Raw genomic sequence first — 18,448 nt, forward strand, 5'->3', positions numbered from 1 at the left:
TGGGAGTCGAGAGATCCAGGTTCTAGTCCCCTCTCGGCCATGGAAACTCACTGAGTGACTTTGGGCCAGTCACAGACTCTCAGCCCAACCCACCTCACAGGGTGGTTGTTGTGAGGATAAAGTGGAGAGGAGGAGGATTATGTACGCCGCCTTGGGTTCCTTGCCAGGAAAAAAGGTGGGATATAAATGCAATAATAAATAAATAAATAAATGTGCCTTGAATTTATTTTTATATCAAAAGTGAGATATACATTTCTTAATAAATTAATTAAATATGTATCAAACTGGTTAGATGAATTACTTGTTTAAAAGCACACCAAATCAAAAAGAATCTATCACTGACGCAAAATTAATCCCATATCCAGATCTACTTCAATGGTAAGATTGTCAACCCAGGTTTCCAGAAAAACGGAATTCACATCTCCATGATTGGCATCAATATGGTGATCACGATTCCTGCGATTGACGCTACCATCACCTTCAGTGGTTTGATCTTCTCAATTAAGCTTCCATATAGCAAATTTGGCAACAATACTGAAGGACAATGTGGTAAGAAAGATGCTTTCATCCCATCCAAACCCATCATGTTCCATCAACCCTTGGGTCACTTTACCAAATTAAAACTGAACCCAAACAATATTTTTTTCATTTCATTTTCACTTCTGTTGTTTTCAAAACCCATGTTTTGTTTTTCAGTGTGGCTTTGATTGCCTTCTCAAAAAATTGCATCTATTATTTTTCATCCACATCGTGCACATCCTGGGCATGGGTGTAAAATCTGAAAAGTGCAACAGCATGAGATCAATCTGACTTTTGCTTACAAAAAAAAGAGACTATTTCTTCAATCAGTTCTCAATAAAACTGTTTAAATACTCTAGATTCCAGTGATTCCAACATTATATTTGACCTGAATGTAAAGTGCATGTCATGGATGTAAAAGCCTCTTGCCTTGTAATCTCATTCCATTTTGTTTCACCTAGGTACCTGCACAAATAATAGAACAGATGACTGCCGCTTACCAAATGGCAAGATAACTAGTTGTTCCCAGATGGCCCCTGCTTGGATGGTTCCTGATGACAAGAAAGACTACTGCTTAGGAGGACCAACTATTTCACCAACTGGTCTACCTGGTACAACCACACCAGGACCAGAACTCTGCAAAGCTACCCCTCTTTGCAAGATGATTACAAGCCAGTAAGATTGAAAACTATCTTAATTTCCTTTTTTTTCTTCTCCCTAGAGAATATACTGATAATGGTATCCTGTAGAAGCAAAAGAGAAAAATCTGTTGTTTTGTTTTTAATTGAAAGGCTTAATCCTAGTAGTGGGAGCTGTTGTATGAAGTAGTTCTGAACTTGCAGGGCCTCAGTTCTGTGTAGCTATGAATTCGATGCAGTCAACACAAGGGAGTCCTAGGCACATTTTCTTGGAGTAAACCCCATTGAATACACTGGGTCTTACTTCCAAGCAAACATGCATAGGATTGCACTGCATGGAAGTACAATTATATTAAAGATACTTCAATTTCCATTCTGAACACTTCGACCTTTAGGTGGGGTGAGGGTGTAACACATTTAGCTTCTCATTTCTTCAGAGCTGCAGGTCAAATCCACAAGCACAAAACTAGGAGGGAGAAAGTCAGCAGTCTGCTATATTACAAAAAAAAATCTATTTATTATTGCTATTATTGTAATATTCCTGTTTTTATTATCAGAAACTTGGCTTGTGAAAATGTAGTCTAACATAACCACAATATAGTCCATTTCCCTTTAGACTATGGGGAGAGCAATCCTATGGCCTGTAGACAGAGTCGGGGGGACGGGACATAGGATACTTTGGATTCCTGGATCCAAGGCTGGAGACAGTGCGCCCAGCAATCGGAGCTCCCTTCCTCCTCCTTCTCCCCTTCACAGCTGGCGTGGAGAGAACCGCACTGACTGCCTCTCTGAGCTCACAAACACCAGCTCGGAGAAGCGGAAAAGGAGACAGTTGTCTGGGCAGAGAGGGGAGGAAGCTGGGGTGGCCGGCTCATGAAGAATCCCCCAGCTGCCCCAGCCTCCTTCCCTCCTGCTCCACCGAGCGCCGGCTAGACAGGCAAAATTGCTCATCTAGCAAAATTACAGGGCAAGAGGAGCATGAAGGCTATGTTTGCCTCTGCATTCCTCCCATCCAGCTTTGAATGCCTGTTAGCCTCCAGGTTTGGAGGCTTAAGGGGCATCAGGATCAGATTGTGCCCTAAGAATCTTTCCAGTCAGTGTAATGTGCATTGAAAGCACACACTTCTATCCTCCAGAAAGCAGCATTTCTGTTGTGGAGATACACACACACACGAAAAAAAATCTGGGTTGTGTCAAATTATGGTCCCTCCACTTCTGGAAAGCTCTTTATTCCAGCAGGGAATGAAAGGGGGAGAGGCAATCCTGCAGTCCTCCTGTGCCACTTCCCATGTTGTCCCAAAGAGCCCTCCCAACCCTCTGGAGCAGGTGAGAGCCAGTCTGGTGTAGTAGTTACGGTTTTGAACTGGGACTCAGGATATCTGGGTTCTATTCCCTACTCAGGCCTGAAGCCCTCCAGGTGATCATGACCAGTCAGCCTAGCCTACCTCTCAGGGTTGTTGTGAGGATAAAATGGAGAGGATGGGGGCCATGTAAGCCACCTTGGGTTCTTTGCAAGATGAAAAAAAGCGGGCAATACTAATAACAAGAACACTTTGGGGCCGGGGGCTGCAGAAGTAAGGACGAATCAGTGAACATTGCCTTCTCCTTCCATTGACAGAAGCCACTGCTGGATTGAAGAGCCTTTCGAGTGGAGGGCACAATTGGATACAACCCACAATTCTTTAGTGTGCCCTGTCAATATGTATTTCTCCAACAGTTGATTTTTAAGTTGTAGCAGCTGACTTTTACTGTAATGATAAGTCTGCACCAGTAGGCTTTAACTGGTGGGTCGCGACCCAAAAGTGGGTCACGAGATCAGTCCAGATGGGTCATTGCCGCCATGTTGGGCAATTGTGAAATTGTAAAAGTGGGTCCCATGTTGCAGACTGGGAGCCTGAGGTGGGTCTTGGGTCTGCACCAGTTGAAGACCACCATGAGCACTCCATCCAGAGAGTTCTTAGTTCTGAGAATTTCTAGTTTCCCACCCCATGGTCTCGCCTTTTCATTTTGGGTCCATTTAAAATGTGCTAGCAATCTCAAGGAAACTCCTATCAAATGAGAGGGAGGCTGTACACTTTTTCAAAAATGTATTTTCCCATCAAATGCTTCTGGTACCTTTACAGCATCTTCTCTGCATGCCATGAAGTCGTCCCCCCAGGACCCTACTACCAAGGTTGTGTGTTTGATTCTTGCCACGTGAAAAATACCTCCCTGCAGTGTTCTGCATTGGAGGCGTACACGGCTCTCTGTGCTTCGAAAGGCATTTGTATCGACTGGAGATCACAGACCAATGACTCATGCCGTAAGTACTGTAGGGTCTATCAATACACAGTTGATGGTAACTTTGAAATACCTCACATCTGTCAATTGAGAGTTTCATAACTAGAATATGGAAATACCAAGCAGGAGATTTTTGTTTGCTTGTCATAAACTGGAGCCAACATGAAGCATCACAGAGAGCACATTGTGAAGGTTGATAACCTTTTCAAGTAGACATTCTGTGAGGCCTTTGTCTGTGCAAATGGTATCTAGAGCCCAGGCATTAGAAGAGACTTCTGGACTGGTTCCTTTAACTATGGAGCCCTTTCTTCATAATTACGGGCATGCGCCATCAGAGTAGGAAGCATATTTAATAAAAACTATTATGTGAGAAGAAGCATGTACAATAACAGGACATATCAACTAATAAATTTCCCTCCACTTGCCACTTGGCTGGAATTTTGATTGTTGCCTGTTTCTGTATGCTTCCTGTAATTATTATTTTCCTCTCACCATATAAGCAAATTTGAATGAATTAGCACATACAGATGAACACTGGAAGCCCTGCTCTCCCCAAGTAATTAATCCCTTCATCAAAAATGAAGAGTTTCGGCTATTGAGTGGTATAGAAATGCAATAAATAAATAAATAATGGGAGGGGGGAAATGGGGAAAAGGTTATACAGAAGCTAGCTATACATGTTAAGTGTACAGAAATACATATTTATCTTTTTACATTGGTTCATTTCTCTCGCCACTTATAGCATACAACTGTCCTACAAACCTAGTATATGACCCATGTGGCCCTCTCAACCCTGCCACGTGTGATCAGAGGTAAGGAATGATCAGAAAAGCTATTTAAGTCTATTTTATTCTACTAGTTACAGCCATGTGGTGTTTTGGATAGTTTTCTGGATTTGAACACGAGTCCCAAACCCTGCTCTCCCATAAAATTTACTTTGTGGTTTTGGGTTAGTCATCATCTGTCATCCAGGCTGCCTCACCTTCCTCATAGGGCAATTGCAAGGGTAAAATGGAATAACTAAGTGTATTTGCACTGGTCTGAGCCACTTCAAGGAAGCTGTAAATATGATGCAGAAATAAGGAGAAATTAGTAGTAGTAGTATGGTATTCACCACGGCAAAGTTTACTTGGTGACTAAATTTTTCTCATTTCTCACTTAACTCTACTGACAGGCTTTGACACTGTGGGTCTCCCTCTCCCTTTAGCTTTTATTAGGATGGTGAAAATTAAGACACAAATTGGATGTTCATGTTACAAGGGTGTTGGTACTACTCTAATGATGTTTCTTTTTCACTGTAGTGCTATTCCGCTTAATAGCAGTGGAATAACTGAAGGATGCTTCTGTCCTAATGGAACTAAGCTCTACAACACCTACAGGGATATCTGTGTCTCTGAGTGTGGTAAGTATTCATATTTTTAGGACAGAAAAGGGTACATTCTTGAACAGCTCACCCCTTGGGCTACAGTCTCAGTCACCTTGCTCTAAAGGAGGATCTACACTACTGCTTTAAAGCGCTTTATAACAGTTTTGACAACTGTTGGGGCCCAGGACACACTGCATATACAGGTTTCAAAACGTTTTCAAAGTGCTTTAAAGCGCTTTAAAAGCAGTAGTGTAGATCCCCCCTAAGTCGGAACAGTGAGATGTAAATAGCCTTAGAAACCAAAGGGAACATGATATCCAGTAACCAAGATCTCCAGGAGTTATTTATTAACAGCAACGATCACCTAAGTAATATTTATGGTATTATATTTGGGTAAAGGATATGTGACTTCAGTTACTGCTCTGCACAATGAAACTATTGAAATAAGCTGCTGGATAAGGGACAGAGTGCTAAAGAAAGCATTTGAGGTTTCAAGTGGGATTTTTTTGGTAACTTTAATTGTGAATAACAGGCAAAATGACCTGAAGAAAACTGTATAGAAGAAAGGCTGGGTTTTTTTTTTCATGAAGCATTCTATAAAGTGTTCTTTTTACTATATGGTCAACAGTAGCATTTCCACAAGTTTCAGTAGGCAATGGATTGGAGTCCTTGTGGAATGAAGAACTTCCTTGAATTGTTCCATCCCAACAGTTCCCGGCACTTTTACATTACCCTTTTCCTCAGAAGACGTAGATAACTGTGCTAGATTTCACAGTTCTTCCATAGTCAATGGCCTGTTCTTTCAGTGAGCTAAATTATCTCCAGAGCTCCCTAATAACATCAGTGCAAAACCTTCGTTCTTATATTTCTTTCAGGTTGCACAGGGCCAGATGGGCTGCCCAAATCAGTAAGTATCAAAACTATTATATTTCATGAAACGACAATGCATGAGCTTAGAGGGTTAGGAGAGCTTCATGAAAACTAAACATTTTCAAGGTTTTTACAACTTTTGGAGGGGCTTTTGAGATGGTGGGAAAGGTTGCCGCCATTGTGCCAAGAAGAGCTACCATCAGCAGCAGAATCCACTTTTGCATTGTTGTATAACACATAAATGAGAGGTAATAAGGTATGTTGTGTGTATAGTGCAGGTAGGATGTTGATCTGAAATAATAGATTTGGAAGCCGAGAGACATTAGGATATATCCTTCCTTCTCTGAGATTTATATTTTAAAACAATATTTAAAAGGGTTGCTTGAACAATTTTGGGAGTCTAGCAATATGTAAGACACTGGAAGACTCAGTTCATGTATGCATAGCCTTAAAGGCTATCCCGTAGCCATCTGTGCTGGCTCAAAACTGCATTGCTTGTCCCCAGATATCCTTCCAACAGCTTACAGTTGCAACTACAGGTCTATGCAGGTGTTCACCTATGCCACATTTTGGGCTAAAGTGAACATGCACAATCCAGACTCAAGTTTCCATGTGCCCCTGACTGCCTCAGAGATCTTCATGGATTGAGTGTGATGGTCTGTAGAGGGGTTGCATAGCTCTCACAATTAGGAACCCTGCCTTATCAGAGTTCCTGGTCGTGGGAGCTGTGTAATCACATCCAGCTGAATGCATTGACAAACCCCTATACAGAGCTTCAGGCCAGAGGAGCACGGCATGCATTCTCCCACATGTCCCGGCTGGGAGCAGGGAGAGTGTTCTCCCAGGTGTCCCATCCCCACTTTAGCCCTACGCGTGTTGCAAGGTAGCAGTTGCATAGGGTTTATGTGGAACTAAAATGCATTAGCACAATCTGGACCCACTTCACTTGCCTTCCAAAGGATTGCCCAGTCATAAAGATAAGTACATATCTTGATGTGCATCATCACATCATGATCAATCTAACCTATCTTCAGACCAAATCAAATTTTGGAAGAACCTAAAGGTTTCCATAAAAAGGATGGTCATACACAGAGGCTTGACTAGAATTCCCCATTCAGTAAGTGAGGTTCTCTCATATATTATACAGAGTTGCTTTGCATGTTTCATCATGAGGGAGGAATGTGAAGTGGAAATTGCATCTTTCCTCCAGGGAATCTGAAATGGGAATTTCACCTTCCCTGTAGAAAGCTGTGAGACATCTGCCTTTAGGAGCCTCAGGTTGAACTGCAGTGAGAACAAAGAAAAGATCTCACTCTGGTGGGTCTGCCAAAGCACTGACTGGCTTAGCAGCTCCTTCCTGGGAAAACAGTGCTGCTGCTGCTGCTGCTACTACCGCTGCAGTTGTGCATCCACTCCTCACCAGCCTTTTCTCCCTTTGCTGCCAGCCTGCACAGCTCACAATCATGGCTCCTCATAAAGAGGGGAACTCAGCTTTTTGGAACTCATGTGTTTCTCTATTGAGCAGAGATGCAGGAGTCCTCTTCTTTGGACATTAATTCAGAACCAACAAAAAACCAGAAAGTGCAAGTCAGTTACGCTTCCTATTCCCACCAGCACAAGATGGAGTGTCTAAAGCATGAAATATATATTCTTTTGAATTACTCTTTTCACAGGCTGGAGAAACCTGGACCAGCGATTGCCAGGAGTGTACTTGTGAGAAATATTCCCTTACAGTGAAATGTAGACCAAAACCATGCCATGCGTCACCTACCCCAGTGCAATGTCCATTTGAAGGATTTGTACCTGTCTCAGTAATAACACCTGAAGACAAATGCTGTCCTCAACAAAAATGCGGTACGTGCAATCCCTTGCATGTTTGAAACAAATTAAGCAAACCTTTTCAAAATGTGCGCCTTGTTCACTCCCATTAATTGCATCATGATAGGTGGTCCAGTTTGGTTGCAGCCCCTCTAAACTAGCATAGTAGTTAATCTGTCCATGCTACAACAGTACTACTAGGCATCACAGTTGCAGTAGTACCATTCTGTACAACATCAGACGCTGATACTGATGTTCCATTGGACATAGTTAGAACGTTGGGAAATTCCCTACAAATTCTTCTCTTAATATGAAAATATCCTGCATTTAATGTCATTCATGGCTTTTCTCTCCTTCCTTTTTGTCTTACATTATATAGTGTGCAACACTACTTACTGCCCCAAGTCCATCGAGTCCTGCCCAGTAGGATATAAATCAATACAACAAAACCTGCCAGGAGGTTGCTGTATAAACACCACTTGTGGTAAGAGCTGGAGCATGAGCAGAGATCCACAAAATCTTGCAGAATTGTTTTGATCTTGGTGTAAGGACACGGGGCTAGTTCTGAAGTAGAACATACTAGATTTGTTGTGTGTGCTGTCTCTGGTGTTCGCCTGCTGGCAAGTCACAGTTCTGGAGGACCAATATTAGTGCAATATCTTTACTACGCCAACTCAAAAGTCAGAATTTTTTTGTGGGAGGGGTGTCTTTTGGAAGAGGATATTTTGCAACCAGATTTATTTTTTCTGCAAACCTTTATAATGTGAAGTTTGCGAGAAGACACAAGTGCACTGATTGACTCCCAAGAAATACCCTTGCTGCTTGTATGCGTGATTTTAGCAAGATTAGTAATAGTACAAAATAGGGACGCATGAATCAGTATATTTCTGGTGGTAAACATCACTTTCACGTGTGTCCACCTTTAAGTCTCTTCCACCTTGTTTTCAACTTTTAAAAAATTAAATCCTTATGAAAATGTGCAATTAAAGATATGTCAAAATACACATTTCAAAATTATTCTCCTCTCAAAAAACTAGTTTTTTAAAACATATGTTAATACATGTATACCGTTGAGAACTGTTTTGCAACTTCAGAGAGGTGTGAAATCTGGCGGATAATTAAGTTCTGATCTGCACATTCATCCAAGAGGTGTGTGTTAGGCCAGTTTGATTTGGTATTCACAGAGATCAAATTCCTCAAGCATCCCAAACTGGATTTATTACGGGGACCCATGCCACCCCCTCAAAACCAAAATGATTTTGGGTTGGATCCAGGAGCCTTCCACACAAGGAAAGGTTCTGCTGACAAAGGGTCCCTCTACCCAATATTTGGGGATCCTCCATCCCCCTCACACCATAACTCATCCCATTCTTCCAGGTTTCATTACTCTCTGTGTAGTATTTTTGGGGGGCTTAAAGGGCTGCCATGGGAAGAAGGGGGGTGGGAATATCCACTTCCACCAGCAGAGTTGATCCAGCTGAAATCCGGATCCAAATCTGGATCCATCCTTTTAACAGCAGATTGCGTCAGAATTTTATTCTTGTGTTACCTTCTTATTCTGTTCTGATCTTTCAAGAGAAAGTGTGCAGATTTATCACCATATAAACTCCACTTTCTGTTTTACAGTGAAACAACCAGGCTGTGTTGTCAATGAGACCCTCTACAAAGTAAGTACATCATAATGGATGCTAGAAGCATCACTCAATTGATCATCACAGATTTAAAATGAGTCTGCATGCATGGTTTTAGCAAAGCCTCCCAGCCTGCCTCCCACACTCCTCATGAAAGACTTTCAGGGATGATGACGTTACCCTAAACATCCTGCATATCCTTTACTTGATTGAAAGAATGCATTGTAAGCCATCTAACCCAACACAACAAGGGGAGAATCATGCAGCATCCTCAGAATACTGTTGTAGTGATATGTAGTGCTATTTACTTTAAATAGGTTATTGGTTGATTAGTGATGGCCAGTGCAAATCTTTTCGCCACCTCTGTGGCTTCTGAGTTTTCAGTAGGCTTTCAAGCTTGCTTTCTCTTTCAAATATTCTTTCAAACTTGCTTTTTGGGGAACAAAATTCTCAGGAAACCAAGGCACCACATTCGGCACGTTTTCTGTGCTCCTGCAGAATCACTGCATACACACAAGACGTTGGCTGTAGTTATTGTAGCATAATTTTGTTTAACACTAGGAGCATTTCTACATAAGGCTTTATTGCATACTCGTGATTGCTCACTCACAATAGTTTATAGTGATTTTTTTAAAATCACCATAAACTGAGTGATTTTTTAAAAATCACTTCACTAGAAGCTCACCTTCAGAAAATTTCTGATATTTCTGATAATCAAATGATATTTCTGATTTATGAAATCAGGTTACAATTATTTAATACCTTTTCTCCTTTGTCCTTTAGCCTGGAGCTGTCGTTCCAGGAGGCCTCTGTGAATCATGCAGTTGCTCTGATGAAAAAGATCCAGAAAGCAAATCAGACACAGTGGTATGTGTATCACAAGTATGTGACACACATTGTCCAGCGGTGAGTAACACACTCTTTCTCTAATTTGCCTTCTACACATGTTTACCCACCTATTTAATTGTTTTACCATCTGGGGGGAAAAAGACATGCTTGATCTCATAAATTTCTTTCCATGTTTTTCCCCAAAAAATAGGGCCATGAATACAAAGAAAAAACTGGACAATGCTGTGGTCAATGTGTCCCAGTAGCTTGCGTTCTGAAATTAGGCCCCAAGGATTTCCAAGTTATCAAGGTAGCTAACATTTTGTGCACACCATCATATTTCATGCAAGCCAACTTTATGTTTTATCCCCTTTGTGTGTCTTGTGCTAAATCAAAAAAGGGTATAGATTTTAACTTAATGAACAATAATTCAGCATAAATCAGGGATGGTTAGCATGTGGGTTACTTGCAGGCCCCTGGCCTCCACTACCACTCTATCGCCAAATTTGTCGCAGAAAATTGGCAGTGTGGCAGCCCCAAAGTGCCGGCTTTCCTTTGTGTTAAGGGGATGCAAGCCATGGCTTGACACCAAATGTTAGCCATGTGGCAAAGAGAGGAAAAATCATCCCCTTTTTGCTGCCACGCCACTGCGCTGCCAAATTTCAGCAGCAAATTCAGTGGCAGGGTGTGGGCCCTATTAATCCATGATTAGTATTGTCTACTGCAATTGGCAGGGGCTCCCCAAAGCCTTTCCTGTCCTGCAACCTGAGATCCTTGAGAGATGCCCGCAATTGAACCTGGAGCCTTTTGTATGCAAAGCACATGCTCTACCAAGGTTCTCTGGAGCATCCCACCCCAGAGAGTATGGTTAAAAATATTTAATGGTGCCACATATTACCAGGTTCTGCCTTCAAATATGTTAGCATGCAACCTACTGCTCTCAGTGAGATACAGGTACAAATGGAGATTCCATAAAGCAATATTCTTGTGTCAATGAAGCCAATAAAAATTGTATTGTTTGACGAAGTGATACCAAGCTGTCTCACAATGCAAGTTGTCAAGGAACTAGACAGACAGAAGAGGAGGTGACGTGGATGGGTGCGGGTGCATGCATGGATTTGAGATAACCAGAGACCAGGAAGCAAGAAAAGAAGGGTCTCCATTTCAACACCAGTTTTACACTGTGCAACATGCAGACTGGACACTGGTGGCAAAAGCAAAGCACATTCTCTGCTATAGTTTTATCATAGTAATTGAATAGAGCTGAGTGGAGTTAAGCAAGTGTATTGTGTAGCTGTGACATTAAAAGACATAATAGACTGTTGGAAGAAGAATATTCTCTTCCACATAGTCTTAATGAAGACTTTTTTTCAGCACTAAACTTCCTAAAGTAATTTGTCAAAAACTTCCCCAGCTTTTTCACCCAAACTGTATTGTCTTGGTCAGCCTTCCCTGGTACCCTCCAGGTGTGTTGGACTACAACTCCTATCATCCTCCAGCTAGCCAGCCAATGGCCATGCTAGCTAGGGGAAGATGTAGTCCAACACATCTAGAGGGCCCCAGGTGGGTGAAGGCTGATCTTGGTGATGTAAATGAAAACCTTTAGACTAGAGGACTGTAAAATCGTCTGCCAGCTTCTAATAATATCCATGAAACTGTGACTGTTTTCAGCAAGGACAAACCTGGAACCCCCCAGGCGACAACTGTACCTCCTATGAATGTGAGCGTGTTGAAGACCAGTATGTTCTTGTCACTATCAAGATAACCTGCCCTGATTTTAACACAACTGAATGTATATCTGTAAGTATACCTGAACAACCACAGGTCTTTTGCCTCTTTGTTTGATTAGGTACTCAGTGAGGGCAGAGATTATCTTAAACAAAAATGAGTCATGGCTTGTCTTAATTAGCTAGTTTGGGGTTATTACAATACATAATGGATAGGTTTCAAACTAAGTTAGTTCCTATTGAGAGCAATGGGTCTTAAGTCATGACTAACCTGCCCCATTGGTTTCAATGGGATCTAAGTTCAATTAATGTAGCCTGGATCCAACCCTCAATATTTAAGCAATATCCTGGTGCCTGATAGTTGACAGGAAATAAGTTTCTCTTTTTCCCACATGCAATGCTTTGCATATGGCCTAATCACGTACTCACTTCTGCCTTAGTTCCTAATACCAACCAGCAGTTACATACTGATGCAGGGACTCTCAAACCAGTGACTGATTTCTAGGTAGGCTTGAGCCTTGGAAATTCTCAACAAGACCAGATCACACCAGCCAGATCAGAATCTTCCCACTCACGATGCACTCAGATCTCCATCTCTCTCTCCTTTCAAGTTGGCTTTTAGAACATCTGCCTGACTTCTAAAAGAACAGAAGAAGAACCATGCTGAATCAGACCATGCATCCATCTAGTACAACACTGTATTCAGACAGTGGCCAAACAGCTGTTGACCAGGAACCCATAAGCAGGACATGGGTGCAACACTACCCTCCCACCCATGTATGCCAAGAACTGGTGCGCACAGGCTTACTGCCTCTGATTATGGAAGTAGCACATAGCCATCAGGACTAGTAGCCATGGATAGCCTTCTCCTCTAGGAATGTATCCAACCCTCTTTTAAAGCCATCCAAATTGATGGCCATCACTACATCTTGCGGTAGTGAATTCCATAGTTCAATTGGACAATGTATGAAGAAGTACTTCCTTTTATCTGTGCTGGATCTTCCACCATTCAGCTGCATGGGATGACTCCACTGGGTTCTAGAACTATGAGAGAGGGAGAAAAATGTCTCCCTATCCACATTCTCCACACCATGCACACCTATATCATGTCTCTGCTCACTCAACCTTTTTCAAAGCTAAACTGTCTCAGATGTAATCTTTCCTCATAAGGGAGTTGATCCTGCCCCTTGATCATTTTGATGCCCTTTTCTGCACCTTTTCCAATTCTACAATATTCTTTTATGGGTGCAGCATCCACCAAAGATTTGAATAAGGGTATTGTGATAGTGAGATAGATAGATAGATAGATAGATAGATAGATAGATAGATAGATAGATAGACAGACAGACAGACAGACAGATATAAATTTAGAATTGCATCCCTATTTTAAGTCAGTTGCCACTTGAATTTAACTCTAGGCTACACATGCAATTCACAAACTGTTCCTTCCAAAGGCTCCTCATCACAGACTCATTGAAATCTGTACAGCTAATGCGACATTATTGGCTTGGGTTGCCACCCAACTTCAGGGAGGTAAAGGAAAGGGGGCAATCTAATGAAGCAAAATATATAATGGGAGAAGTGAATCAATATATATTCTTAACAGAGGTAGTGGCAGTACTCATGTAGAGTAACAATATACTTTGTTTGTTTATTTATTTATGGCATTTATATACCGCTGTGCAGAGTAAAATCTTAAAATATAATACTAAAAACTCTTGTCATCCAAATCTGCTCCCTGTGAGTAACCAAGCATGTTGACAAATGAAATGCTGCAGTGGTGGTTTGAAAGAAACTTTACTTTTAGGAATAAGTGGCTTTCCATCCTAGGGTAGGATGGCTCAGTTTAGCCATGTGGTCAGAAGCCCATGAGGCAGGGAACAACAAGAAGAAGGAAGTAGAAGGGAGGAGACAGGAAAGGGAAAAACAAACATCCCTGCAATCCCCTCCCACCTTGTTCAGGTACACATTAACTCTTTAGCTCCAGGTTCAGTGACCTGTAGCCCGAGTTCTGCTAACACAAACACCACATTAAGATACAGCATTAAAACACAGCATTAAAATAATTTCCAACTACAGTAAAAAATAATAATCAAGGAGCAATAAAATAGAGTGTTTATGGTACTTAATATTATTGTTATTCTACTTAATATTTCATAGTACTTAATATTTATAGAAGGCATTTATTTATATTTAATATTTATAGAAGATATTTTTAAATATGGTAAGTGGTTTATAAATCTATTAAATAATAACAAATACATTAATTGGGGGGTGCAATGTTCTTTGAGCCTCTGGGGCCAAGTGTTGTTTATCTGCCTTTGCCTGCACTCATTTGAGAGTACTGATTCCAGCATGAATCTGTCACTGGCATAAAAAAGTTGTCTTTGTTTAGGGAAAAATATTTGTTGCATCTGTTAATAAATTCTAAACCTTTTTTTCCCCTTTTTAGAAGGGTGGCGAAGTGGCTGTTGATGGCTGCTGCAAGAAATGCCAACTTCGTAAGTTATGCCCAAAATATTAAAATAAACCCCCAAATATCCATTCAATGTACAAGTGTGTGTCTTTGGCTATATTAAGCTACATTACTGAGTAGGAAACAGGCAAATAAATTGTCTGAGCAGAGAGTACATGTTAAGTACTGTGCCTTTGTAGCATAGGTGCAAGAATGAAACTAATGCTAGCCACAGTAGTCCATGCGTTGGTAACTTCCTGATTAGACTACTGCAATGCACTCTACGTGGGGCTGCCCTTGAAGACGACTCGGAAGTTGCAGCTAGTGCAAAACGCAGCAGCTAGACTGCTGACCAGTATATCCCACAAAGACCATATAACACTGGTCTTAAAGGAATTCCACTGGCTGCTTATATGCTTTCGGTTGGAATACAAGGTGTTGGCAATGACGTTTAAAGCCCTAAACAGCTTGGGACCTCGATACTTGAGGGAGCGCCTCTGCCTATATATGCCTGCCTGAGACTTGAGATCTGTTGGAGGAGCCCTTCTCCGCATCCCACCAACGAGAGACATATGCTATGATGGGACATGGGAGAGGGCTTTCTCTGTTGTGGCACCCCAGCTCTGGAATGTCCTCCCCTTGGAGGCCTGACTGATGCCAGTGCTGGCTTCATTTCAGCAACAAGTTAAGATATGGCTTTTGAACAAAGCCTTTGATGGCTAAATTCACCAAGCTTGCACATTGTTTTAACTGATTTAATTGTTTTTACTGCTTTTAAATTCTATACTGGTTTTAGTTTGATTAATGGTTTAATTTGTTTTAGCTCTGTATATTTATTTTTATATATATTGTTAGTATAATTTTATCTGCATGCCGCCCTGAGATCCTAGTGATAGAGGGTGGGATAGAAATGTTTAAATAAATAAAAGTAATACTATGAAAAGAGAAGTCCCTGTGTTGTAGCATAGACCACAAGCTTCCTTATCCCTAATGTCAGATGAATACCAGTTAGCATACAAATAGAACAACCCCCGGCTTCCTGAACATGTTGTCTTTGGATACCAATGGCATCAGAGTAGATGTTCCATCAATACACTCCAAAACAGAGATAGGAACCCTTTCAGATGTTGTCAGACTCCCAACTTCAATCAGGCCCATACAGCATGTGGGCTGATGGGACCTGTAGTCACACAGCATCTGGAGGGCCACTGTTTTCCCAAAGAAGATAGACATTAATGTGCCCTTTCATCTGTTCCTTACATCCCAAAGCACCAAGAAGCACAGCTTACCTGGTTGTAATTAAAATCAATGGACCTACCGTCCCTGTCTTCCTGCCTCTTCATACATGGATGCATGTCCATACACACACACAAACACACACAGAGAGAGACCATCTTATCTACTTTTCTATTAGATAATATTTGTGATCACATTCTGATGTTGTTTTTTAATTGTTTTCCCCCTCGCAGGAGAAATAAAACCCCCATGTGAACCAGTAGGCATCTCAAAAGTTGTCAAATACAGTGGCTGTGAAGCTTCTACACCTATTGAGTTAACGTATTGTCAAGGCCAATGTGGCAGCTATTCAAAGTAAGCAACAGAAACAATATTGCTCTCCTTCAGTAAATAACTTTCATGTATGATCTCTTTAAGTCCTGTTTGTTTCTAATGGCTAGCACATGGCAAATAGCCCAGTAATCATTCAGTGAAATTCCAAGTTAGCAAGACATATGAAAATGTATTGTGGGTGGCAAGCATAACAGACCATTTTAGACTCTGGTTATGTGTTGGTCAGACAGGTAACCTTAGCCAATTCCCTTTGTATGTGTTTTTTGTATGCAAGATGGTTGTGCCTGAACAAATTGCAAAGAATTTGGAAATCTTTCAAAGGTTGTGGAATATAAATGAAGAGTATTTATCCAAGATCAGTGAAAATGAAGTTGGAGAAATCTTGTGTAATTACACAATTCTACTATATCACAGCACCACCTAGTGGTAGTATTATAGAACATATAGAAAGGTAGAGAGAAAAAACTCCAGGAAAAAGACATAAAGGAGTCAGTCTTAATCCTGCAAAGAATCTGGAAGCAGAAGCCTTGGTAAATGTGTGGTTTAAAAGCCTCATGCAGAAAAGTTCTAAGTTTTTATTGTCCCTGTTTTTGAGGTTGAAATCCTATGCTGATTTACTTGGGAACTCATCCCATTGAACACAGTGGAGCATACTTTCAAACAAACCAGCATAGGGTTATACTTTCAATATGTGAGGTACTCTGAGAGATATTTTTTAACAATTAAAATTTAACTGAATGGTGGCATATGATCATCTAAACAAATAAATAGTCAAACTGATTGTTTCCAATACAGACAAAAGTTTGATGAACTGTTCGGGTCAGGGTGGGTTAGAAACGTGTTGATTTGCATTTCAATATCAACATATCAAATTTATGCTTCCCAAACCTACACATGAACTGCAGTGAAGCTCATATTTGCACTTTCCCAAATTTTGGCAGCAATTTCCAAATCAAAAAATGCACACAAAGAATGAGTATATTAGAGGAAATCACTCATCATCCTCATATTAGAGAAAATTTCTTGCCAAAACATGAGCATGTTTGGAAAAGTGTGTACAAAAATATGTCTGCATTTCAATAAATGTGCCTGAAAATATGTATGAATTCACAAATTGAGGTGGAAACAGGATGGAAAAATTTAATGTAGGAAATATAAGAAACTGTGTGGAATCAAACTTGACAGATTGGTCCATCCCCAACAGCGGGGGTGACTTGATCCTGCACCAGTGAGACTAAACCTTTCTTTGTTTCTTCTTCTCAGATATTCTTTTGAGGGTAATGCAATAGATTACAACTGCTCATGCTGTCAGGAAAGCAAGACTAGCAAGAGGCAAGTGGTCCTGTCGTGCCCTGATGGCTCCACCATAGATTATACTTACATCTACGTTGACGAGTGTGTTTGTGTGAGCAGCCAATGTGGTCTCCAGGCCACGCCTGCACCAACACAGGAACAGCAGCAGCAGCAGCAGCAACAGCAAGAAGTACCACCACAAAAGGAACAACAGCAGCAAGGAGAGATATAAGAACAGTGTCAAGGACAGGCCATTTTAGGAAATGACCAAGACCGAGAATTAACTGAAGAGAAATTAAATAAATGTTGTCGTTTTAGATAGAAAAGTATCCAAAGCAGCATTGTGAATGTAGAAATGAACATTCTCTATATCTACTCTTAGCAGAAAGGTCTTTTTCTTTTCTTTGTGGTGCCAACCAATAAATTCTGTCTGCATCACTTCAGGCTTGTGGGAGACTACCCTACCCATTTGCAACTAAGGCCAGATCTACACGAAGCAGGAGATAACACTTGGAAAGTGGTTTGAAAACAGTATATGGAATGTGTCATCGGCCCAACAGTTGTCAATATCATTATAAAGCATTAGTGTACATCCTGCCTAACAAGAGGCAGGAGCCCATGACAAAAGCCCTTCAATATGGGAAGATAAAAGGCTTTTTGCTTGATTTTTTTCTCTTGGGAAGTTATGACTGCAACATTAATCAAGCCTGCTATAGGTAGGAACATTTCTGAGATAGGCACAAGAGTTTTCACCACCAGTTGGCCCAAGTCAGACATTATTTTGGAGCAGAATAGCTGTCTACAGAGTCCCGTTCCATTTCATTTCATTTTCATTTGGCAAGGCTGTCTGTTCCTATTCGCCACAATTGCAAAAGTAGCTTTCACTGTCCCAATTTGTTCTCCCTATCTGTCATTTCAAATCACTTCTTCTACAGATTTCACTCTTTCAAAAGATATGGGGCTATAATACTAGGGGATTACTTGTAGATTTATTCTTGTCCATAAGGAAAACCCAATGAAGTATGTCTGCTGCTGAAAAGGAGTCTGTTTACATGGTATCATCAGCGTGGAAATTGTTTGAAGATCTTAATGTTTTAATAACTGTTTACAGAATGAATATAGATATAGATATATTTGCCAAAGGGTCATATGAAGAACTTTTGTAAACCAAAGTAATAAGAATAATATAAATTTTGTTCTAACCCAGTGAGGTGTTTTTTTTAATGTTGTACCACTATTTATTTGTTTCTGGAAAATAGACTTTGGGGGGTATTTTCTTCTGAATTCATACTGTCTGTCAACTAAAGCCTGGTTGAGGGATAATTCCACCTTTTACAATTTGTATTTGTTTCTATAGAAGAACAGTGACAATGATTAATAAAATTTTAGCATTTTGCAGCTGTTGTGTCTTTTTGTCTGTTTAACTACTCTGTGCATCCTTTGTGAATGATGCT

At 40.8% G+C, this 18,448-nt stretch overlaps 1 protein-coding gene across 1 annotated transcript in view; it reads left to right on the forward strand.

The window, feature by feature from the left end:
* Positions 1–17,226, forward strand: part of LOC134393382 (mucin-5AC-like) — a 68,968-nt gene extending 51,742 nt beyond the window's left edge. Inside the window, exons 41-55 of the mRNA XM_063118409.1 lie at positions 366–549; positions 981–1,194; positions 3,281–3,459; positions 4,180–4,249; positions 4,739–4,839; positions 5,679–5,710; positions 7,347–7,527; positions 7,871–7,975; positions 9,118–9,158; positions 9,906–10,028; positions 10,162–10,260; positions 11,622–11,750; positions 14,130–14,178; positions 15,602–15,722; positions 16,965–17,226. Of these exons, the coding sequence (XP_062974479.1) occupies positions 366–549; positions 981–1,194; positions 3,281–3,459; positions 4,180–4,249; positions 4,739–4,839; positions 5,679–5,710; positions 7,347–7,527; positions 7,871–7,975; positions 9,118–9,158; positions 9,906–10,028; positions 10,162–10,260; positions 11,622–11,750; positions 14,130–14,178; positions 15,602–15,722; positions 16,965–17,226 (1,890 nt within the window). The remainder of the gene's footprint in view (positions 1–365; positions 550–980; positions 1,195–3,280; positions 3,460–4,179; positions 4,250–4,738; positions 4,840–5,678; positions 5,711–7,346; positions 7,528–7,870; positions 7,976–9,117; positions 9,159–9,905; positions 10,029–10,161; positions 10,261–11,621; positions 11,751–14,129; positions 14,179–15,601; positions 15,723–16,964) is intronic.
* The last annotated feature ends 1,222 nt before the right edge of the window (positions 17,227–18,448 follow it).

Source organism: Elgaria multicarinata, chromosome 2 (assembly GCF_023053635.1).
Source record: "Elgaria multicarinata webbii isolate HBS135686 ecotype San Diego chromosome 2, rElgMul1.1.pri, whole genome shotgun sequence".
Taxonomy (NCBI): domain Eukaryota; kingdom Metazoa; phylum Chordata; class Lepidosauria; order Squamata; family Anguidae; genus Elgaria; species Elgaria multicarinata.